Source organism: Macrobrachium rosenbergii, chromosome 14 (assembly GCF_040412425.1).
Source record: "Macrobrachium rosenbergii isolate ZJJX-2024 chromosome 14, ASM4041242v1, whole genome shotgun sequence".
NCBI lineage: Eukaryota > Metazoa > Arthropoda > Malacostraca > Decapoda > Palaemonidae > Macrobrachium > Macrobrachium rosenbergii.
This window is the reverse complement of record NC_089754.1, coordinates 13,672,627-13,698,553: the sequence shown is the minus strand read 5'-3', so window position 1 is coordinate 13,698,553 and position 25,927 is coordinate 13,672,627. Positions and strand designations below refer to the sequence as shown.

Here is a 25,927-nt window from a genome sequence, read left to right as displayed (position 1 = left end):
AAATGATACTCTGTAATAAAAGGATTTCAAGATAATGCATAAAAGACCTTCTGTCTGGCACTAAACATAATTTACAGTCATATATAAACAAGTTTACAGAACTACCTCATTGCGTGTTTGTAGCCTATCTTTGCATGACAGTAACATACTAAATGTATGATAACCATTACAATTATAACTGATAAGTGATCAGTACCAGAAAAGATAAAAGTAGTGTTTAAATACAATATAAGTGTATAATGGTAAGTGGTAATAAAAGTAAGTAAAAATGTATATGCAGATTTATATGAGAAAGAAATTCTCAAAATTCAGCTGACTGAAACTACGGCTGTATGTTCTAAGTAGCAGCACAGTACAAGATCAAAATGTGAGGACTTTATTGCACAGGGTGGGTATTGTGGCTCAGGCAGATTTTTCTGCTCACCCCTCCCTCCTATGAAAAAACACCTAGTCTAAGAACAAAGAACACTTATCTGAACTTAGTGACATGAAAGAAAACAGTGTACTACTTTGTGTGGAAGACTTCATCAATTTTGACCCTAGGTACCAGCATATTCAGAATTAAAACCAAGGTTTTTAGTATTTTAGCTTTATAAAATTGCAACTGTTGTTAATATTCAATTAATTAACAATAAAATGTCTTATATCAAGTGTTTGACAACAGTAAACCGTATTCCATTATATTTGGTTTGGTTAAATTAGAACTATCAATATATAACCTGGAGTCTACTAATGGGTAAAGAAACTCCTATAATAACTCTGACTAACCCTTAAGCAACATCAGCTGATCTCTTGGTTTAAAATGGTTATCAGGCCACAAAAGACTCATTGCAGTTTTATCAATATGTAATACCTTCAGGAGTCTGTAACTCCAGGTTCTGATGTTACTGCCAGTTCCCCACTGTGCATGAGCAATGCAAACAAAATGGTCCAAACGACCTGGTATTCACCTACAAGCATAGGTGTACCTTCTTATCCAGTGGTTAGGTGGGTGGTCAGATCACTCTCAAACCACCAATACAGGTACAGGGCTCCATGGAATGAGTATAGGCTTTAAGGCTAATCATGTTCTCCCAGGAGAAAATAAAGTACCAAATATGTACAGATATCCATAAAACAATAGTGTATGACCAGGAAAATTAATGTCACATGGGCAAAGATGGACCCTGACTAAATTGAAACCTAGCAGTGTGTGTGATGGATGAATAGGAATACTTTAAGAACATCTTACCTACTAATCAAGAAATATTAATAGGATCATTTGAAATTCGGGACTAAACTGAACCAATGAGACCACAAAATAAAGGCACTGCAAAGCACTAGTTTCCACTAGGTAGCAGTACATCAAATTCAACTGGGAAATGTAACAAATTTTAAAACTACATAACAGAATTTTATGTTACTGTGTTAAAAATATTTTGGCTTAAAATGAAAAACAGTGATAAAATACTGTAATCTGATAATATTTTGGCTTAAAACGAAGAGAATCACTGATAAAATACTGTAATCTGAAGATATTTTACCTTAAAATGAAGAAAAACAGATAAAATAATGTAATCTAAAAATATTTTGGCTTAAAATGAAGAAAACCCTCATATAAAATAATGTAATATGTATAAAAATACTTTGGCATAAAATTAAGAAAAAACTCTGATAAAATAATGTACTCTATTTCATACCTAAAAACATTTTCTCATTATTATTACTGTTACCGTTTAAGGCAACAATAACGAAAATTTATGACATGTTCAAGAAAATTACGATTAATATAATGTGGAAGCAGAAAAATTATTCCAGGTACAGTTCTTAAAAAAGATTCCTAAAATTTCAAAACACAAAATACTTACTTCAGTAAAAGGATTTGTTGATATTGAAATATATGATTGATACAATTATTATGATTAATACAATGTGGAAGCAGAAGAATTATTCACGGTACAATTCTTAAAAAAGATTCCTAAAATTTCAAAACACAAAATACTTACTTCAGTAAAAGGATTTGTTGATATTGAATTTCTTGGGGTACGGTCATAAGGCTGAAATCCTGCATATTTTCTTATGAGCAGACTTTCTAACTCGGACATAACCTGCGAATCAGAATAACATTTGCTATATACACTATTAAATTATACACAAGATCACAGAGAAAAGACTAGATGATAGAGGAATTTATAAAGAATAAAACTGTTGCCGTTAATCAATCAACTTTACCATTAGTAATTAATCAATTAAACAACTACAGAGAGGTCTGAACAGTAGACCAATAATCTGCTTTAAAAAGGCCCCTAAAGAGAAATACAGTGACTACAAATAAAGGTTTGCTTTGTTTTGAAAGTGCTTAATCAACTTAACAGTCAAGTGTGCTCAAATTAAAATCCATCACCAGTACCAAAAATATTATTTTCAAAAATTAAAACTAGCAGTTTTCTTACAAACCTATCAATTATATGGGCTTTTGTCTTCCAGAAAGAAGAAGGCAGATTATTCATAATGCCATCCACAGGAACCACCTACCCTTTCCACTGTTTGTGTAGGCTGAATGCACAGCAGCAAAACCAAAAGTTAAGGAGGAAAGCTTTAGTATATGAGTTATGAGTTTGTATAAAGAATTCATTCTATGTTGTAAAACTTAGTCTGTTACATCTTAACTCCATTAATCATATCATGGCTAAAAAGCATGAAATCCAGACATTCAGAACTCCAGGTTGTTGCTGGGGTTTGAGTCCAGGAGAGTGCTTGGGGACTGTATCAGTCACAAAGTTACAGGTAATTCAGCTGGTTACTTCAGGCAGTAGAAAACCAAGAGAAAAACAAGACATTTGAGCTGGTCAATTATCAGAAGAGTACAGTTCCACTTGACATTACATATGACATGTAAGTCCACATAACCTCAGGAGACTGTTAAATGCACAACCATGAAGGATGAATAAAGAATGAAATTGCAGAGGCAATGGATGAATTTTCCATTGCATCCACCAAAGGTCAAAATTGTTTTGCAAAATGGCCCAGAATGAGTGCGATCTCATTCATTTTGCATGATATTCCTCAGATTAAAACGTTCAAAGTGGGATAGATGTCTCCATGTGCCTACAAGCAAAATTCCTGAAATCTCTGTTTTCTTAAAAACCAGTGAAGTCAAGAGGGCTCTAGTCACAAGAACTCTCACTCTTACCTGTCTTGCCTTGTCTTCATATATTTCTATGTGCACAAAGAATCACTCATCTCAACCACATGAAAATGTATTCCAGAAGATCAGTTCCTCCCGCAGACCAGTTGACAGAAACAATCTGGAACTGTCATTCCTTTGGTCCTTTGTCTTCCTCGGGTAAAAATGAATGGCCTTCACGGGAGAGAACAGAGGTTCATCTTGTTGCTGGTAGCTGATGACAAATACATACAGCAAAAGGTGTGGTATTGCAGTCTTGACTACTTGATATCTGGCTCTCTAATCACAGTCTGGTGTAAACAACAGTCCTACGAACAACCAGCCTCTAGCACAGGAAACTGCTTGACAGACCATGCTGTACAATAATTTGTCTCCAGGCAAATTATAGCAGGAACTGTTTTCAAGGTGAGGCCCAGGAGAAAAGTTTTTTAAATAGATTCATTCAGTACTTTAGCAAACCTTGTAAGAACCAAAGAAAGATTCTATTTAAGATGATGAATTGTCCTTTGACGAGTCTCCCTAGTGGTGTTTATCACTCTCTGCATGTTCCAAGAAATAGCAGCGTCTATCCCCCTCAAGTTCCAATTCTTGCAATGGTTATCTGAAGCAGCTGTGGGGGAACAACTTCTCTAGGGATGCTAGGTTATTAATCAGGGACTACCACAACTTTGCTGGAGGACTTAGATACAGTAACAATGAAATTGGCACAAATATCTGATTGTGATCATATCAATGATAAGACTGAAATGGACAAAGTAAAACTGCTGATAAAAAAAACCAGCAAGAAACAAAGGTCTTATACTTGCATTATTTCAATGGAAAATGAGAAGAGTTGATAAAATATCATTATGAATGCCAAAGATGATGAAATAAGGATTCAGTGAAGTTAATGATTAAATACTGCTTTAACTGCTGAGGAAAGCTGATGAGAGTCTGGGAGAGTTGCACTCAGCACTAGAAATACATGATCAAGAAAGAAGGAAGTTGGTTCCTATCAATGGTTCCTGAACTATTGCTCTTCTTCCATCTGAAAGACAAAAGACTGTAAATTGGGACATTCGAGACCATAAATGTGGTTAAGATAAAACTGATGGAGTTGTGGTGAAGTAAGCCCAATTCACAAGTGTGATACAATAAACAAATTTTATCTACTCTTTACAGTAATATCTGAAAGGGTTGTGAACAACTACTAAGTTACCATCCATCCACATAATCCTTCTTCACCTTTCCTAGTATAATACATCTTAAAGTGTCCCCTACTAGCATATTTTGAAGACACTCTCTGCTTATTTAAGGGACACCAACACTTTGATGTTTTTCACAAAAACTTCTTGAAAAACCTCATTTTCTCCAACACACTGGTAAACATAATTCTTGGACCAATGAGATTAAATTTCCATTTACCATAACAAAAATTAAAATACCAACCTTATGAGCATGAAGAAGTGTTCCAACATCAATATCTTGTGATCTAAGCTCCATTGCATGTGAGAGCTGAGATCTTGTTACTTCACAGAATGAAAGAGCAAGTCTTGCAGGAACCTGAAATACAAATTACTTATATGTTAAATCACCAATGTATTTCTGCACTACAAAACTTATTTCAATTCACAAAAAGTGACCAAACAACAAAATACAGTATCTATTTAGCCTTTATATTACTATTTTCTCTTTATAGCTACAATCGACCCCAGGTATTCGTGGGGGCTGCGTACCACTACCCTAGCGAATAGCTCAAATCCGTCAATACTTAAACCCCTCTAAAAATGCTTATAACTGCATATTTTGATAATTCCAAATACAAAAAAAAAAAACTCTAAAATAAAAATGCTTATACACCTGAATATTTTAATAGTTTTATCACAAAAAAGTGCACTTAGTCAAAAAAATTATATGAAAATACAGTAATTTGTGAATATTTCTCTATGAAAAATACAGCAAATAAGTGATTTTTTTGTGAATAATGTGTATATATGTTCCACAGAGAAACCCTCGAATAGGTAAAGCCGCGAATCCGGAACCGCAAATAGGCAGAGGTCCATTGTATTTCATAATTAGGATACTACTTCTGTATTAATTCTTGATTAAATCAATGCCAATGATGCCCTTGCATTTTAACCTGTTTCTCAATGCCCAAGAGAGATACTGCTTTTTTTTTTCAATTTATGCTCTTTCAGTCCCAGCCACTTTAGCCATGTGATATCCACCAAGCACCCCCATTTCAATTCATTGTGGGAATCAGCAATTCACAAAATGCTTAGTTCAGCAACTTGTTTCCTTCTTCTGACAAAAATTACATTTTTTATGAAAGAATAAAGTTTTATATATACAGTACTTACCAAGTAATTACATAGATATGAGCTTTCTACCTACAGCAGCCTAAAATTTCAAAATTTGTAGTAGCGCTAGCATTTGTTTTGGTGTAGGTGCGTGCCCTGCCCACTACCGGGGACCGAGAGGAACAACTTAGCAGAGAGCTTGTATTCGTTTTCGCCCTTATGTCTGAGCGTGGGGAGGAGGAAGGGCTCCAATCATGTAATTACTTAGTAAGTATATACAAAACTTCATTTATCATAAAAATGTCCTTTTTATATAAGTAACTTACCAAGTAATTACATTTCTGATTCCACACTGAAAGGTGGGGATTCAAAAAATTAATCAATATAATGAATTTGATGTAGAACAGTTGCTAGCATTGAGACAATGCTTGTTGCTCCCTTACCTGACAAGAGAGCAACTGCAGATAATTACTGCCTCTGGCTGATGCTCATCTTGACCTGTAGTGGGTGTGGCTGTATAGCCCAGAGTCGTCTCTACATAAATGGGAACTTTGCAGCGAAGGAAGTACACACGTGGCTAGCAAAGTAAAAAAGAGATGCCCTTGCCTGGGCAAAGACCAGAATAAACCAGGAACGCTGTTACCTACACCGTTATAAAAAAGACCACCACCCAAAACACTAAAAACTGGCGGGCACTCCAGGTACTAAGTACCCCCAGGCTTCCCATAAACTCTAAACACCTTACATCAAGGCAAGGGATAGTAGAGGGACATACTCCCAGCACCATGCCAGCCACGGATAAAGGTCCTAAAGTACTGCACTTTTCAAAAGTAGTTTCCAAGTCTTTGAGGTAGTGAGCAGCGAAGACTGACTTGCATCTCCAAGAGGTTGACTGAAGGATACTCGACAGGGACATATTGTGTCTGAATGCCAAAGAGGTAGCAATGGCCCTGACCTCATGGGCTTTCACTTCAATAATCGGCAAGATGTCTTCTTTAATCTGGGAGTGAGTTTCAGAAATCAAGCTCCTCAAAAAGAAGGAAAGAGCATTCTTTGAAAGACGACGATAAGGGTTCCTCACAGAGCTCCAGAGGTTGTTTGACAGTCTCCTGACCTTCTTTGTCCTATGAAGGCAATGCCTAAGAGCTCTTACAGGGCAGAGAAGCCTCTCCTCTTCTTCTGGCCCGAGGATGTCCATTAAATCTTTAATGGTGAACGAACAGGGCCAAGGGTTAGAAGGGTCCTCATCCTCATTCTTGGCAAGGAACCCAAGAGAGAAGGAGCAAACTGCATCCCCTTGTGAAAAGCCAACTCTCTTATCAATAGCTTGGAGCTCGCTAATCTGTTTTTGGCAGTAGCCAAAGCAACAAGGAAGAGGGTCTTCTTGGTCAGGTTCCTGAGAGAGGCAGAGCGAAGTTGTTCATAGGGGGAACCTGAGAAGTATTTTAAAATGAGATCTAAATTCCAGGAGACAACGTCTGACTTCTCTTAATGGACGGAATCAAAGGACTTGATTAGGTCACTTAGGTCTTGGTCAGAGGATAGATCTAGACCTCTATGTCTGAACACCAAACTGAGCATAGACCTATACCCTTGACAGTGAAGCTTTTAGCTTCCTGGAAGTCCTCAGGTAGAACAAGAAGTTGGCTACCTGACTTAAAGAGGTCTCAGAAGAAATGTCATGGTGGCTGCACCATTTTCTGAAAACTGTCCACTTGGACTTGTAGAGCTTGCTAGAAGGTTGTCTGCATGCAGCGAAAGCTTCTACAGCCTGTCTTGAAAACTCCTTCGCTCTGATGAGAAGCCTGACAATCTGAAGCCTGTTAGGGTCAGAGCGGACAACCCTTGGTGGTACCTGAGCAGCGACCGCTTTTGTGGTAGGAGCCTCGGGAAGTCCACTAACAGTCGTAACAGGTCCAAGAACCATTCCTTCCTTGGTCAAAATGGAGTAACTAGGGTCATTGAGACCTCTTGGTAAGATGCAAACTTGTTGATCAAAATGCCCAACTCCTGCATCAGACGAAGAATTTCATTACGTCCTCCATGCACTTTTCTCTCGATGGAGACCGGAGAAGCCAATCATCCAAATAGAGGCATATATTTACGCCTAGTAGATGCAGCCATCTGCCCAAGGAAGTGAGAATCCGAGTAAATACTTGCAGGGCAGTGGACAGGCCAAAGCACAAGGCCTGAAATTGGAGCACTCAGCCCTGAAAGAAAAATCAAAGAAACTTTCTGGAGTCCGGGTGTATGGGGATGTGAAAGTATCTTGCATGTCTAGGGTAACCATCTAGTCCCACTGCTGGATGGACAACATGACAGAGTGAGTCATCTCCATATGAAACTTTGTTTTCAGAACGAACCGATTCAGGGTTCTGATGTCCAGGATGGGCCTCCAGCCCCCGATGATTTGGGGACCACACAGGGCCAGTTTTAAAATCCTTCTAAATCATGATTCTTGACCACCTCTACTGCTCCTTTGTGTAGAAGGGCATCAACTTCCAGGAAAAGGGCTGCAAACTTCTCAGAATCTGCTAAGTAAGCTGGCAAGATGATTGGCGACTTGGGTAAAGGGGGCCTCTGGTTGAAAGGAATGGAGTAGCCTTCTCGCAGCACCTTGGCCACCCAAGGTTCTGCACCTCTGTGGCCCCATTCCTTCCAAAAGAGGCAAAGTCTTATTCCTACAGGGGTGCGGACTAACGTCTCATTTCCTGGTTGCTGGTTTGAAGGTGGATTTCTTGATAAACTTCGAGGGAGGACGTAGATTCATGTAAGGTCTTGGTTGGGTCTTCTGTTTTCCTCCGCAAAAGGGCTGAGGTTGAAGCGGAGAAAAGGGTCTTGCTGCAATGGAAGGGGATTCCCTCGGCTGTTTGACCGATTGCGCTAGAAGATCGTTGGTGGACTTCTGTAAAGCTGGAAAAATCTCCTTGACAACATCGTGAGGAAACAGGTGGGATTTGTCCAGAGGAGAGAACATGAGCACTGACTTCTGGGTAGTGGTAACCCCTTTAGAGGTGAATGAGCACCACAACTCTATTTTCTTCAGGATGCATAACAAAAAGAGGGAAACGAGCTCTGCGGAGCCATCTCTTACAGCTTTATCAGCACATGACAAAACTCCCAACCAATCGGCCGCAAAAGGAAAACCCTCAATCTCCCTGACTAAAGCACCAATAGTCCAGTCGAGGAAGCTATAACTTCTAACACCTTAAAAAGATTCCTGGTCAAGTGGTCTAGCTTGGGCAAGGAGAACATGATCTTGGCCAAGGAAAGAGAAGACAGAGGAGTCACATCAACCAGGCTGGAGAAGTCCCCTTGGGAGGAGGCAGAAACTCCCAGAGATGGAGCTTTCCCGGTGGGGTAAAAGCAGTAGCTTCTCTTCACTAGCCTACAAGGGGTAAAAGCAAAAGTGGCCTTGCCCTGTCCCCTCTTAGAGGCCAACCAGACTTCCACTTCTCGGATCACCAACCTTCGGGTTAGAGGAAAAAACCAACATCGGGAGAGCATGGTCTGCAGGAAGTTTCCTCATGAGGAAAATCAAAGCAGGAGAAATCAGGGCAGTGGCAGCAGCAAAAAAATCCAGAAAGTTGTTGAGGAAGTATCTCAGCAAGGCAGAGTCAGCAGAAGAAGGAGAGGAATCCTGTCCAGTATCCTCCTCGTTGGAAGAAACGGGACAACGACATATCCTTAGACTTGGAGACTGTTGGAGTTTTCTTCAGAAAACTCATTAGATCATTAACTGACACTGAATAGGAATAAGTGAAGGGTCTTCCTGCACCAAAGAGCGCGACTTAGGAGGAAGAGAAGCTGGTGCCAAGCCAGTGTGCAATGGTGCCTGGCACCCAGGAGTTGGCACCAAGCGGTGGGCAGCAGGAGCCTGGAGCATGCAAGCAAGTATCAACCTTCTGGGAGGTGAAGGGAGTGGTTCTTCCTGGTGCTTGGGAGTCAGAAACGGGCAATCAAAATACGAGACCGACTCCAGACTGTCCCAAGAGGACTGTAGAGGACAGGCTGAAGATGTAGAAGGGGGAACAATGAAACTGTATGAGGGCTGAGGGCTAAGACTGGCTTCCTTGGACCTCTTGGTTGGAGGACGGGAGATGTCCACACCAGCGGGATGCCTCTTTAGCGGGTGCGAAGAAGCTAGGTAGTGCCCTTGACACTTCTTGCCAGGACTGGAATCCTCCGAATCTGATGACAAATGATTCACACTAATAGAGAGGCCTTTCCAGCGGCGCTCTGTCACAGCCTGGGAATGGGCAACAGGCCTGATGGAGGGGGTGACTACCATGCGCAAACCCCACCGGCCTCCCTTGGACCTCCGGTATGTCTTCTCCCCGGTGTGGGGGAATGGGACAGGGACCTTCGTCTAGGAGCACCAGTGGGACAGGCAGCCACCTCCTCAACACAATCACTCTGCGCTGCACTAAAACTTTTCACACTGCACTTTTCAACAAAGGCCTTAAAGGAGGGGCCCAACTCCATCACTGTGTTGACCAAAAACTCAAACTTCTGGTCGAACCTAGATTTGAGACAGGCAATAGTGTTGAGACTGGAAGCACGGGAACCTGGACAGGAGTACGCAGAATAGAAGTATGAGGGCTAAGGATAGGGGATGAAACAAGAATTTGAGGAGAGGAACAGCATTATCCTATACAATTTCTGTCACAAGAACAGGCTCTAAACTAGCCTTATTCTCGGCTCTAGCAGCCGCCTTTCTTTTCCTATCCTTATCTAATTTGTCCAGATGGGACCGCAAGACCTTCCACTTTTTATCGTCCCAATCGTGACACCACTGCAAGTACTGTCCTTATTGCAATCCTGCCCCCTACACTTATCACACTTTGTGTGAGAATCATAACAAAACTTAGTTAATCTAGTCTTACAACTTTCAGACCAAAATCTAATGCTTAAAGAGCTAGAATCAGACATCTTGAAAAACCGCTATAATTAAAGTTAACCAAAGCTTGATGGCTACAATGAAAATTGAGTAATTCTTGGTGAAGTACTCAAAATATCCAAAAAAGGATGAAGTAGACTGCAGGAAAACAACTGATGTTAGTCGGGAGCCAGCAGAAAATGAATTGAAGCTCTCTGCTAAGTTATTCCTCTTGGTCTCTGATAGTGGGCAGGGATGTACCTACACCAAAACAAATGTTAGCAATACCGCGAATTTTGAAATTTTAGGCTGCCATAGGTAGGAAGCTCATAGCTATGTAATTACTTGGTAAGTTACTTATATAAAAAAGAACATATAAGAAGTGGGTCTATCTCTGCTTTCATGGTTAGTGATCACTTTTTCTCTACTTTCCTTTCAGGCCTGGAATATATAAGGGGTTATGGTTATCCATCTTGCTGGCTTCCAGACAATAGTGCATACTTGCACAGAGCTGTTTACCATTTAGAAATAATGCAGTTCTGCAAACAGATATGAAACATCATAAAAGCATAAGCTCTTCCGTGAACAAACAAGAGAAAGGCATGTTTACTAAGGCAGACCAAAAAACTACTACATTATCCTTGATATTAGTAAGAAGATAACTGGTAGCCCAATGAATGATAACTGGTAATTATCCTCCACACCTGAACCAAATGGGAGTTAAACTTATGATGCATGCATAAGGACAGGAATACTTCATACAGCACACAATGGGACTGACAAAGGAAATAGAAGACATATTGAAAAGGCCTGACTACAGAATGCAAAGATTCTTGGCCAGAATAGAGTGGGACAATCATATCGTGAATGAAGAAGTGACAGAGAGATGTAGTGTCAGTGGATGGTAAACAGAGATGATTTGGGCACAAATTGAGAAGTGATGAAGAACAGTTAGTAAGCAAAGTAGTAAATATGTTGGCATCAGGGCAAATGCCAATAAAAACTTCCTGGAAATATTTAAACACTGGCCTTACAGAGGGAGGATAAAGATAAGTTTCACCTTAAGACTTACTGATGAGCTATTATGATTAAATAATAAGGATGTCTTGTTTGATGTCTTGTCTACAGCTGTACATGTATGTATCTTACAGTTCTTGACAAAATCTATAATAATGAAATTTACAAAGATAGGATTTTGATGTACTAGGGCTTTGATTATTTGCACCTTACAAACCAAAAAATATGACCTTTGGGACCACGTCTTCAAAATCCTGTAAATTTGCTAATGTTTTATAGACAGAGGTGACTTTATATTTAACTACTTGGTTTTGGTCAATAAACCGTTCTGTAATGGTCTTCCTCCCTCGTAGACTATTATGTATATTAAGAAGTTTTGTTACAGGGAAGCACTTAAAATTAGCAAATTTAATTTTTAACAGAAATTAAAATTTCTCCTTAATTATAGCTAAGATATTTCACATACTTCATAAATTCTTTAACTATCTAATGGCTCTGACTTTAGCCTTTTGATTCTTTACCATGTATACATGAAAGGTGTATATCCTGGAAGCCTTAGAATAGTACTTTATCTGAGTAAGTCATATTTCGTGTTTGTTCATATTTATTACATAAATACATTTTTGTTTTCAGAAGATTGAAAGAGAGCACCATGATGGAATATCAAAAGAATTAATGCAATTCATGCACCCTTAAGCTGATTTGAATCCATCATTGTCCCACCTTTCCTTATTCATTCTTACTGTCCCCCCCTTCTGATTTTAGGAAGACGTTAATCTACTGTCTACTTCCCACTTCCCTCGTGTATCTCGAAGTTGGATGTTTGTTAAACAAATTGTTTAAAAGGTTTCTTTGTTCTATTTTATTGTCATGTACCTCTTATTATTTACTTTAATTTCAAAACCTTACTTCATTTCCTTATTAATTTATTTTATTTATCAATTACACATTAAAGTCATTTACATTTGACTCTTCTGTGTCTAAGTTATAATGTACTTTCATTCTTAATACTTCTTCTTTCCATACTTTTACTTTTTCTGAATATCATTCAGGACAGCCCCTTGAGTTAAGAATGTCAAGTACTGTAAGTGGTCTTGTTATGCTATTTATCAATAACAGTAACACTATTACAAAAAATCCTTTAAAATTACTTACACTACAGTATTATCCTCTACTTTTGTAATTTTATGTCAAGCTATTTCTAGTAGTGCCAATAATGTCTTAGTCCTCTTTTACTGAAATTCTTCTACAGTTCCTTGTGTTAATATATAACCTATTAACAACAATTTCAATTTTGATTAGCAATTAGTGCTTCGTATACTAAAATACATTCTTTCTCTTTCTAAGTTATAATGGCTTACAATTTTTTAAGGCTGTGATGACATTTCATTTGACTGATCTCATATGAAATTGAATTATGGTCTTTTTGAGTATTCACTTGAAATTGTGATCAAAATTTACATGCATTTCAATGCACTCTAACATTCCAGCCCTGTAAATTTACTCTATTGAACTGATGGCCTCTGATTAATAATAAGAAATCAGTAATTTTTTACAAAACTGTTCAATATCTATCATAATAAAATGTACCAGTACAGGCAGTCCCCGGTTATCGGCGGCCTCGGTAACTGGCGATCCGGTCTTACGGCGCTTGTCTAGCGACAACGATAACCAGATTTTCGTTGCTGATAACCAGTTATTGGCGCTGATAACCAGTTATCGGCGCTGATCATCTCTTATCGGCAGCGCTGATCACCGGTTATCGGTGCTGCTAACCGGTTATCGGCACCGCTAACCGGTTATCGGCACCGCTTACCGGTTATCGGCGCCACTAACCGGGGATCAGTGCTACTGTCGCCGATTTTCAGTTAGCGTCGATTTTCGGTTGACGTCACGCCGTCGGGAACAGAACCCCGCCTATAACTGGGGACTGCCTGTAGTCCAGAACATCTTACCTATTTAAAGATTAAACTGAACCTTGGAAATGTCAATAAATATATACTATATTCAAAATGTCACTGGGTTTTTCAACAGTCTCATAAAGAACTTTCATCTCTTTATGAGAAACTCTTGACATGAATCTGCATAAGACACTGAAAGGGTATTCTATCAGATACATACCTGCCAGGATGGTGGAAACATGGCGGCAAGTGTCTTCTCAAATTCCACAGCAGTTTTAAGAAGCCATTTGCGTCGTAAATCTACTTTTGTTAACCATGCATCACTTTCTCCCCCAGCAAACAGAACTTCATATTCAGCCAACTGTGTCTTAATTACATCTTCAATAATTGTTCGCCTGAAAAAAATTAGAAACTGCAAGACTTTTTAAGTTCCAAAATAAATATCTACCTTGACAATTTAAAAGAATATGCAATATAATGAAAGTTTCAGAGCACATTTCTCATTATGTAAAAAACTAAGGTGATGGGAACAAAGCTTTCATGAAGAAAAATTTTTTTTCAATCTGTGTAACTTTAAATACTGTATTCAAATCTAACGAATAACTTCTGAACCCTGAAATAATTCTGATGTATGATCAAATTCAAAATAAGAAATAAATGCCATCTGACTTCTTCATATGAAATTTACCTTAACATTAAAATTGTAAGTAATCTAAACTACATACTTGACTTTTGGATCCAACTCTGAAACCACTAGGCAAGCTTCTGCTAATTCTTTTGTGGGAGCAAATCGTCGTGCATTTGGCCCATGGAAAGCACGATGGAAATCTTCAAGAATCTGCTTTTCTAATTCTCCTCTAATTTGATCAACCTGCAAATACAAAAGACAATCAATTTAACTGATAGTCAAAATGACAAAACATAACAATTATATCAGAATGATGTAATTAAGCTAGGGATGGTTGAAGCCATCATTACAATTAATGATAAAGAAAAACTTTTGAGCTTTGTTATAACATTCATATCTTATTATTTACCATGGATATTATTACTGACACACAGTGATTCAACAGGGCACATTTTTAGATACAGAGTTAACTTGAAGCAACTAAAACTGAAGCTATGTTAATTTTAAAAAGCCAAATCTAGATGGGAAGAGACAAGAGGAATGAATAAAATGTAAAGGAAATACTGATGCAGCTGGGGCCAGAGGGATATTGAAAATGTAATTGAAAAGAACTGTTTTCATACAAACTCATTACCATTGATTAGTCCTACTGTGTGCCACAAAACATCCCAGCTGCTTCAGTCCCTCTTATAAAAAAAGAAAAGAAAACAGCAATAGTTGGTAGTATAGCACATTCATATGCTGATCCAAGTTCTCAAGCAATTATATATCTTATTGTTAGTGTCATCTTACCCAAGAGATGAGACATTAGTGGGGCTGGGAGGGGGAAACTCATTAAAAATAATGAGTTTGTAAGAATTAACCTTCACAAACGGTCTCATTTATTTCACCATAAACCCAATAATATAACCAAACCTAATCTCAATTTAGTGGGAATGACTGAGCTGTTAAGAACCATGAAATTGGTTGACTGAGGCTTGTCAGATCCACATCCAAGCTCCTTGGAACCAATCTTGAGCATCAGAACATCTTTCTGATAGACAAAAAAGGGAGTTATGTTCATGAAACAGAAACCATGATGTGTAAAAGTAACTCCAAGTTCTGTCATAAATACTGTATCTCTGACTGTGAGCCCCATATTTCATTTAGTACTCCTGGGAGTACTTATCTACTAATACTTATCTATTAAGAGTGACATGAAGGCAATAACCAAAGAGATGCTACGTCAAAGTAAAAACTTCAATGGATAAATGACAGGGTGGGTAAGGCGAAGATGAAGAATCTACAGTCAGTATTAAAAAGTCTAACCACTTGCATGTAACATTACTGACATGAAAGCCAGCAAATGTTGTTTAGCACTTCCATGCCTGCCATTAAAATGGTGTCAACATCAAGATTATGTTCAAATGTAAAGACATCAAGCACTGTAACTTGTGTTCCTTCATTATCAGCTGTATTCTTGTAAGCCCTTAAAATAATCTGTAGAAGCCAAATCAGGATAAAATTTCTGGAAGCAGTTTCCCCTAACAACTTGGTCCTCCACATCTGACACTGTAAAGGTCCTTTCTGTCCTCAGCATGGCATGATAATGAGTACCAGCTATCTGGAATGGAACTGTTGTAAAGGAAAAATCTACTGACTCCTAATTCTTGATCTAATTAATAGTATGTGCAACCTTATCCAAGTGGCTGTGCAGCTTAATCAATGGCTGTGAAGTTGTAACAGCTGTTAGGGTGACTGTCTACAGCACTGGGTCAGGAGGCAGGTAAGCATCATCAAAAGAGCTTGTATGGAGGTTAGTATGACTCCGCTCATTTTTATAGAACTCCAGTTCTTGTAGTTCCAAACCTGAAGAGAGTGTGGTCTTATAATCTTTTATGGCTGAAATCAACATCTTCATCTTTTGTCTTAGAAATGGTGGTACTGATTGAGAAAAACTTCCTTTCACTGTATCATTTGCAGAACACACTCTACTTTTCCTCATACAAGTTATTGAGTAGATCTGCATGGCTTGGAGATAGTCTTGGATGCCCCCACTGAAAAGTCTCAGCCAATGAAGTTCTTAGATAGCCTCCAGGCATGGAAGTTGAGCGTCTTCACATTCCTGTAGAATCTGTGGAAAAGTTGTTGCAGAAGCTTCTCAAATACGTAAAGATCTGTCTGAGGTATCAGAGGGCTGGCAAACAACTTTTGCTGTGGTCAATGAGGAGCCACTACAGTTAAAAAGAGATCCTCGTAGACCCAGACGTTGCATTGTTATTAGCGTGATCATGCTGCTGAATGGCAGGAAGGTGTAAACTCCCAGGCTGTGCCGGGGATGTATTAAGTATATATCTTCCAAACTGCTGGGGGCTTGTGACTGTGGCTGGTTATGTCTGGACGGAGTGAACATTCCTACAGAACACTGGTTCTTCCTGCTGAGGCTTTTCGCAACCCAGCTTTTTTCCCAAAATGGACTTTGGGAGGATCTCTACTTTGCTAGCCCTTGATGAAAATAGTCACTGCTAAGTAGGGAAGCCCTCTGAACACATGCCCCTTGGCATTCAATTAGGGCACTATGGTCATACTTTAGGCATGATTCTGACTACCTGGCATGATGAACATCACCCCTCATGCCCTGAAAAACCCATACAGCTCCAGATAATTTATTTACATGTAGCTCCATGCAGCTTGGAAGTCTAACAGGTAGGCTCCTCACACCTGCAATGATGCAAATGTGAAAAGCAGAAGAGAGTGAATTCTAAACCACCTGTATGGACAAACTTCTACAGGAAGATCATGTGTCCTACCAAGGTTTGATGCATCTTGGCAGGAGAATGCAGACTTCTGGTGAAATTCCTGTGCCAAGGACATGAAACCCTAGATCCTGCCTCCATTTGGATGGCCATCAACTTTGTCCAAATTTGTAAACCTGAGCTGTCCTTGTAGTTGATGAACACCTAGGGAGCAGTGAATGGCCTGAAACTAAGATCACTATATTGGTACATCCTACCTGACCTCATGAATATTAGCTACTCTCTGGATGCTGAGTGTATAGGAATATGAAAGTAAGTGTATTTAGGCCTATAAAAGTTGGGAACATAAATTTTTTGGATGGGCTGGCAAATCAAAGCCAATGTCTTCACCATGAAAGGGGTTGCTGAAGGTACTGGTTCAATGGCAAATCAAAGCCAATGTTTTCATTATGCAAGAGGTCTGTTGAAGATACTGGTTCTGTAGACTGAGGTCTATGATGAGGTACCAAACCCCTCTTGCCTTGGTGAATATAAACATGTGATTGTAATGACCTGGACAGCTGTCCATAACTTCTACAACTGTCTACTTCTTCATCATGTCCCTTACATAGCTGCCCAACAAATCAGTACGGTATTTCTTCGAGTCCTACCTACATATGGCCAAAATTGGTTAAATATGATGCATATTGGGATTGGGTGGTAGAGATTCAGTGTCAACACCACCACCTCCTCCCCTGTCAGGGGTTCTGCTGCTGTGGCAAACTCCTCCATAATCCCAAAACTGGCACCCTCTGGCAGAAAGTGTCCTTTGAGCACTCTTATCATGTCAAGCATAATGGGCCATTTGTTATTGATACTTATTACTGAAAAAAAGGTGGCCATGCAGTCCAATATAAATTTTTTCTGTTCATGTATCTTGGAGTAAAATACTTAAAGGTGTATCTACAAACAGAAGTGGCACTATACAGACTTTCCATTGCTATTATAGATGTCGCTCTACTGAGCTCATGAGTCATTCTTTCACTGGGAATAAATCAGCAGCTGTGAACTTGAAGATTCATTGTTCTTTTGGGTCCTGAGAAGCCAACATGTTGGAGAACTTTTCTACAGTTGCATCTCTCTTCCTCCCTCAGGATAAGAGTGAATAACACTGATAGTCACTTGCAAACAAGAACTGAGGCTTAACCAGGGGAAGAGCATATTTTCTTACACTTGAGGCACTCCAGGAACCTTGGAATTCTTAGAGGAAAAAAGGGATAATTGATGTATCCAGGGACAACATCTACCTGTTAGCTATGGTGAAGTAGCCCCTAAGAAGCACTCCACGGAGTCTCCTGCTGTGGCTATTAAGGTCACAGAAGGGGAAGGGAAAGACAGTGTTACTACCTCCTTGGTGAAGGTCTTGGAACCTGAAGGTAGGCATTGTACCTGATTTTAAAAGTATCTCAGCTACCTTTGTACAAGAGAACAGCTGTGGAAATATCATGGAATTATCATAGCTCTTGCCAGAGCCTTGGTGTCTGCAATGTATCGGCAGTGACACTGACATATGGAAGGTCAAAGGATAGTAATGAATCTTTAGTCTTCATTGGGTCATTCTTAAGCTCTGCTGCTGAGACCAACTTCCTTGGCTTCTGCCGTTTCTCCAAATCAAGATACCACAGATTTAGAATAAGGTATTGACAAGGGAAGCCTCATCATGCTCAGCCATGGAGCTTCTATAATCTAATCACTGAATCTGATGTGTCCATAATATGTCTCCTGAGTCCTTATCAAATTTGGTCTTTTTGGCCTTCCAATTCAGTGGCTACATTTAATATTCAGGAGCCACAGAAAGTTTTAATCCTGACTTAAAGCTGTATGCGGAGGAGTGGAAGTGAACACTCTATCACCCTGAGGTTTTTTGGTCTTCCTGCCAACAGGAATCATCCCTAGACAAGGAGAAGATGGCTAATGGAAAACCCATTGTGGCTTGAGGTCCATCCACAAGTAACTGAGTTGTCTAAGGTGTGTAACTATCTCTAGGTGTTCTAAGACTCCTGGACATCAGAAACTTTAAATGGGGAGTGAGATGGAAAATCAAAGTGGGTCTCTGGGACCTATGAGGTCATTCAATGCTGAAAGGGAAACTGGCAGTAAGGTCTGAAAGGTGTAACAGGAGGAAAATCTTGCAGTTATACTGTGAAACAGTTGTTAGAGAGGGTGGAAAAACAGATGGAAGAAAGAAAATATGAATGGAGGTAGTAAATGGAATGAAAGGGGTTGTATCTGGGGGCTGAAGATACACTGCAAATAACCTTTAGTAGTGCCTACAGTGCACCATGTGTGGTGCACTGATGGCACTACCCCCTATAGTGCTTTTCTGTTGTTTGCACTATAGTCTCTGTGATTTGCAAGCATAACCAAGACACAGTATCCGAAAGAAGTACCCTGTGCTTCACTAAAGCAGTTTTTTGTGGCTCTTTTCAAAGGAGTGGCTCGTATCCAAATTACCAGATCAGCCATGATCAAAATTCCTCTCTACACTGGTAATGAAGACTGAAGTGATTTTGGCCATGTCTCTGGGGTCCAGTCACTTTTGGTTGCAGCTGAGTCATCAACACGGCTCTAGCCACAAAAGCTGGTGAGGTTCTGGTAAGAGCTCTGGTAATAAAAATTTGACCAGCTTGGATTTTGGCTCTTATTGCAACTACAGCTGTTGGAACAGTTCTGGTTATGAAAATCTGAGTGGCTACAGTTATTACATTGGCTCCGGTCAGTAATGCTAGACACTCTCTGGTTAATCACAGCTCTCATTATGAAAGATGGAATAGCTCATGTCCAATTTTGATCACCGGAGCAGTATGCTTACGAAAGCTGGAGCAGGTCTGGTCACTTATGTCATTTGAGAAATGGGAACCAGCTGATGTTAGGCACTCCATCAAAATGCCACAGAACACTCTATGCAAAGCTGTGTGTGGCTCCAGTCTGTGAATCTCTGTCCCAGTAATTGCAAGAGTTGGTTAATGTGGCAACACCTTCTCGGCTATGGTGCAAGCTCATACTGCTTTGGCTGGAGTGGAAGGAGAGGAGAGACCAGTGCCTCCGCTATTTAGTATTGCAAGTGCTCCTAATGAGAACTCATCAAATAGTGTCTAAACTGCACTATATTTGCAACATCAGGTACGGGAGCATCAGCCAGAGAACTTGGAGTGGCACTAGGCAACAATCTGGCTGTAGCAGGAGCAGGAGTGCCCTAGGTGTAGCTTGGCCATGGAAGGAGCAAGACTGATGCTGGGTTGCACTGAATGTGAGCTTGATGTCTCCTCCAATGAAGGTAGTTATTTAACAAATACAGGTGACGGAGCTTTTACTGGCAAATAAGAGACTGAGACTAGTGAGTTTTGATACTGAAGAGTATCTAACATCAGTGCTTTGGGTACCTTGGCAACATTTCTTTTGTAAGACAAACCTCACTGCTCTGCTGACCACTATCTTCACATTCAGGCAAGTTTAGGTAAAAAGACCTGACCTTAAAACTTCTGCAAAATTGATGTGGGCTTCCTTCTATAGTTGGGATAGGCACTGAAAGTCTTACCAGGTAATGCAGTACACCATCACTGCAGTATATTTAAGCTGGCAAAGGAGGGATGATGAAGTGAATCGTTTCAAACACAATAATTATAATACAAAAAGTATATAATAAAGCAGTTAACATAAACAGCATCTATTTTATAAAATGCAAAGACACAAAATATACACTAAAGTCATGAATGAATTACTATTACAAAGACTGGTTATTAATCTTGAAAATAAAACAAAGCCAAGAGTAAGGGGTGAAGTAAAACTTGCACCTTACCAAGAAATCTAATCGTGAACCATACAAATAATCAATTTTATAAGTATGCCACATGAAGGCTAACTACCAAATACTGATAACCACTCTTTCACCAAAACACCTAATGTCCAAAACTTACAAAATAATGCAAGAAAAATAAAATGCAAATCTAACTCTGTATGTGAATCATAGTCGTGTTCAAATAAGAAAATCAGTATTTACATAATCTTCTCAGCAAACTACCATCTATAACAGAGAAAAAACCATGCAATCTGGTTGTACACTTCCATGTTCAGAAACCTAATGAGAGATTTCTCTACTGGCCTCACCTCATGAATGGAATAAAAATAAATCACATGGGGAATGAAGGAATAGTGAAATGAATAAAGGTCATCTGTAAAAAAAATCAGGGGATTTCCCAAAGATAATAAATTCTCCTACAGACACATGATTCATGAGGCATTCAACTACTGAAGGCCCTGTGCATGCTATTTTTTTTCTTCCTTTAAAGAGATTGAGAAGCCTGCAACAATTTTAAAGAACATGCAAAAGCCACTTGTAAGTACTGTAATGGGTTTATGGTGAAACAAATACAGGCAGTCCCCGGTTATCGGCAGCCTTGGTTACTGGCGATCCGGTTTTATGGCGCTTGTCTAGCGACGACGATAACCAGATTTTTGTCGCTGATAACCGGTTATCGGCGCTGATCACCTCTTATCGGCGGCGCTGATCCCTGGTTATCGGTGCCACTAACTGGTTATCGGCGCCGCTAACAGGGGATCAGTGCTATTATCGCCGATTTTCGGTTAGCGGCGATTTTCGGTTGTCGTCATGCTGTCGGGAACGGAACCTGCCAATAACCGGGGACTGCCTGTAACCTTGTACACAACGTTGTACAAGGTACATATTCAGAAGTAACACGTAATGGCTTCATCACGATATTACATGATTAAATTACTTTTACGCAACATCAGGTTCTTGATTTGTGCCACTCCATATACAGTAACCAAAAGTAATCATCCTTTACTAAAAAATTTCCAAAAATGTGAATACCGTATATTTTCGTGCATAAGATGACCTTTAGATAAGACGAGGTAAAAAATTATGACAAATTTTCATGAATTCATCTCATATCTGTAGTATAAGACGACTGCTAAATTACAAAACCATCTATGTATAGGCTAGCATTTGCAACAAAAGGTATCTTAAGAAGTATTGGTTATGTAAAGATGATGTTATTACAAATGCTGTTTTACTTAGTATCCTTAGAAATTCAAAATACCATACATACTCGCCTATCATGCGACTTTTGACGACCTAATTTTGAAGCTAATTTTAAGGGGGTCGCATCATACACGAAATATAAAATTAGCGTATGTAATATTCACATATTAGTATTGTATTATAAAATAAAAACATAACAAATATACATCTTTTCCATGGATCTTTTACCAAGTTATGCTTTACTTCACTGTATCCAGTGATACTGTATGTATTCGCATATTACTAACTGTATTATAAAATACAAACACAGCGATCATGCGCTATTTGCATCGTTTAAGTTTACATGAAGAATGATACCTTCCGGGAATTTTTGTTTCGGCATCAATTCAATTTCCGTTTAAAGATAACCATGGGGGAAGGTTTCATCCCATTTGCCATACACATTAAAACAACAGTAAAATGTGTTCTTTCATGGCCAGCAGTTCTGATTAAAATACTTTTCTCTCCAATATACTGTTTACGGTTGAGTTTGATGGCATATCTAAGTTTAGGAGTTTCATCCATGTTGCCAATGCATGATAATTTACAGTCATTAGCATTTGAACATTGTTTGTTTTCTAATTTCAGCTACAACTTGCAGCTTAAATTTGGCAGTACAGTATATTTCCTTGCAATCTTTTCTCCATAGTGAATAAGGGTATAATGTAAAATATATATCAGTCCTATTCTACTTAACGTAATTTGTAACATAACTACAGTAATTGTTTACTACCATATGCTGTTTGAAATGCAAGCAAAACAGCTGTTGTTATCAGATTCGGTTGTTCATAGCCAAGGCCTAGACCGTGTTCATATCAAAACAGTTGTTTCTCGTTCAGTTGTTTGTGGCTGTACTCGTTTATTCAATGAGTATAACATAACTAACAATACTATTATCATTTGCTTTTACTTTTTTAACTTATTTAACTAGAAGCTGGGATAGAGAGATGGAGTAAAAGAGGTTAGCCCATAGTAATCTGGTCTCTCAAAAAAGGAACTCGCATGAGACAAGAGATACATTATAAAATAATTTTTTATGGGTGAAAATTTGGGGGTTGCACGATGCGTGACATCACGCGTTAATGAGTATATACAGTAAACAAAATGACAAATTCAATTCTGTATCATATTTTTCCTACACACGTCACCTAAAAGGGAAACCATTGTTTTGTTTACGTTTCATCGCCAATCATAAGCAACCCCTAACAACATGATAAAATATGATAATTATCGTACATACTTATCGTTTGTATGACTGAATTGTTCTAAACAGTTACAAACGCCTTAATTTTTAATGAAAAATGAATATTATGTTATCCTAAATGTTATTACTACCGTAATTACACTGCGTTACCGAAAAATAAAGGTTGCTGTGAGTGCAACCATAACTTGATACAGGCAGTCCCCGGTTATCGGCGGGGGTTCCGTTCTGATGGCATGACGATAACCGAAAATCGCTAATAACCAAAAATCCACGATTTTTGACGCCTTTTCAGCGATTTTTGGCACTTATCAGAGCCAAGAAGTGCCAAAAAATCATAATTTTTTAAAGTAAATTGTATTTTTCCTAATTATACAAACCCTCGGTCTTTACACTAGGAATTACCTTCAGCGTAGGCTGGAAACGGCCGTTAAACTCTTGAGGAAGGTGGTTAGGCAGTAACTACCGCCAGGTAGGCGGAAATACCAGCCTGCCCGGATGTACGAGTAAACATTCCAGTTTGCCTTTCGGTCCAGGTTTAGATTGAGGGGTGGCATGAGGTGGGCATAATATGTAATGTAAAGGACCTCAGGTTTGTATACTTAGGAAAAATACAATTTACTTTCAAAAATTGTGATTTTTTCCGACACGATATACAAACCCTCGGTCCTTTCCATTAGGAAGACTCACTGGTTGGAGGGAGGAATCTGAGTGAGTCTCCTGAACTGACGAGAGTTCTGCACACCTGGGCTGCTACTCCTGCTCGAAAGAGCGAGGAGGAGTACCTGAGCCTCTGACATATTGATCGGAGTGTAGGAACTGCAAGATCAAATGTCAGATACTGGACCTTTTCACATGAGTGAGGAAATGTGACTCATACGAAATAGGTTAGAAGAATCTTAGAGTCAGAGGCAGTAAGAAAAAGCTGAGATAGGGTTTCCTATTGCCAGACTCTCCTTCCTCCCCTTGCTAGAGGAAGGAGCAGAATTGCTTCTATGATTCTAGGAGAAAAACAGAATGGGTGCTCGATGTGTAGTCTTACCGCATCAGCGCCAGGTCCAGCACGTGTTGGTTCAAGTCCTATTCTCATCCCGATGGAGGAGAAGTAGAAGGACAGAAAGGAGGAGGAAGAGAGGCCAGTTACTCTCAGTATCCTTCTCACTTCCAGAACCAACACCTTAGGCGAGATGCTACTCGTCCTCTTGAAGGAGCCGGGTAAAACACAACTGGTTGAGCAGACACCACAGGGCCAAGGAAAAAAGGATCCAAGGGCCTGTGGGCAAGACCATAAGAAGACAAGAGTGTGGTCTATGAGACCACGTCTTGCTTCCAGCCTGACAGAAACTTCCAGAATGCGAGGGATGGACCATGCCATCGGCTTCATGAGCTCTCGGGTGGAAGGTACTGGTATCGTCGTCATCAGCTGCCGAGTACCTCCTTTGATTGCTTCACGAAGTCAGGAGGAAGATGTGTCCTTACGCACTTCTTCCTTGGGAGAGAGAGTACTAGTGAAAATGTCAACAACATCCAGGTTAGGAGTGTTGACCTTTTCAGAAAGTACCATAGCTGCCAAAAGGACAAAGTAACGAATGATCTGGATCACTGATACAGAGTCCAAGGAGGAGGGGAGCAAGGACAACTCAAACCCGACAATAGATGCCGAAAGGATTTGGAGTCCACCTACGACATCCGAGGAGTCAAGGTAGTGATCCCCCTTCACCTATTCTTCCATCTTCTACGCCAAGGCCGGAGCAAGATGAGAGATGGTCCTACGAAGGCACATCTCTATCCAACGACTCTCGTAAGGGCGCGTGCAGCATGGGACAGGAACCCTAAACGAGAGTCACATGCCACCCAGGGAACAGTTCCTTGGGACAGCAGGACCGAAGAAGCTTCTCATCCGTAGCTAAATCTTGACTGAGGAGAAGGCTACTTTAGATAGAAGACTAGGTTGCGAGGGCCTACGTGCTTCACAAATGAAAGGGAAAGAAGCAACCCTCGGCAGAGAAGAAGAGGAAGTCCAGACTTGAAGAGCGACTCTGACCTGAGAAGGAATTCTGCAACGACACCCACCAGCTAAGATGGCTCCAGTCCCTGGGAGTGTTGCAGAGGACTTCAAGAGATATCCAGCTATAGCTGCTGCCGCTCGGCGAGAAAGCCCATGCTTGCAAGGGAAGCTGGAAGGTCTCCCAGTCCCAAACACACTGGGATGTACTGCCCGAAGAACCGCTTCTTGTGTAGCTGCTACAGGAGGTTGGGTCAAGCAGAACTCTTCTCAATGCCTTGGCTATCAGGTCGGGCGAGAGGTGAAGTCTTCCGGCATTTGTCTGTAACTCGGGGTGAGCAATGCTTGAGAACCTCTAGCGAAACAGACAAATACAGAGGGAAAAAAGTAGATATTATGTTTCCCAGAAAGACAGCATGCCTCGCTGTAGCGGCCCCTATGTGAAGGAGCGAGAAAAAACTACCGACTTGTGCAGGGAGGCAACAGAAAGACGGTAGGGATTTCTCAGTCGAGCAATCTCTTCGTGGATCTTCGAGTGAGCAGCACGTTCTGTCCCGATCACTCAAACCTGAGGCTAAGCTCGCCTGCCAATACATCCCCACTGGGGACACATCTGATTGAGATGTTGAGTGCGCTATAGAACACTCGAGTACCTGCAAATGTCGAGAGATGGAACGGGAGGAAAAGACGATTCCCTCGTTTGTCGAAAAATGCCACTACTTTGGTTTGTTGTTCAACAAACCACTGAGTGTTGCAAAACTCATCCTGAAATCTCGGAAGGCCAGAAGGCTGCCTTGAGCCCAGGATGGTGATGAAAAGGTACCAGTCGTCTCAGTCCCACACCTTCAAGACAAAGTCTTACAGGTGTGTGCCTATTCCTCGATTGGTGAATCCGCAAGTAGACACACGATGTGAGAGGAATATGCAAGCATATTCGAAGGTTCCTTCAATCAAGCATTAGCCTAACCCCTTCCTCATACTTCGAAGAGGAAAGAAGGACGGAGGAATGGAAGCAGACTTCCATTCCCTGCCATGG

General features: G+C 40.1%; 1 protein-coding gene across 1 annotated transcript in view; it reads right to left on the bottom strand.

Annotated features, from left to right (window-relative positions):
- The window catches only part of Vps53 (vacuolar protein sorting 53), a 121,009-nt gene that overhangs the window by 48,752 nt on the left and 46,330 nt on the right, over nt 1–25,927 (bottom strand). Inside the window, exons 6-9 of the mRNA XM_067115923.1 lie at nt 13,968–14,113; nt 13,463–13,637; nt 4,595–4,708; nt 1,986–2,087 (exon numbers count right to left, since the gene is read on the bottom strand). Of these exons, the coding sequence (XP_066972024.1) occupies nt 1,986–2,087; nt 4,595–4,708; nt 13,463–13,637; nt 13,968–14,113 (537 nt within the window). The remainder of the gene's footprint in view (nt 1–1,985; nt 2,088–4,594; nt 4,709–13,462; nt 13,638–13,967; nt 14,114–25,927) is intronic.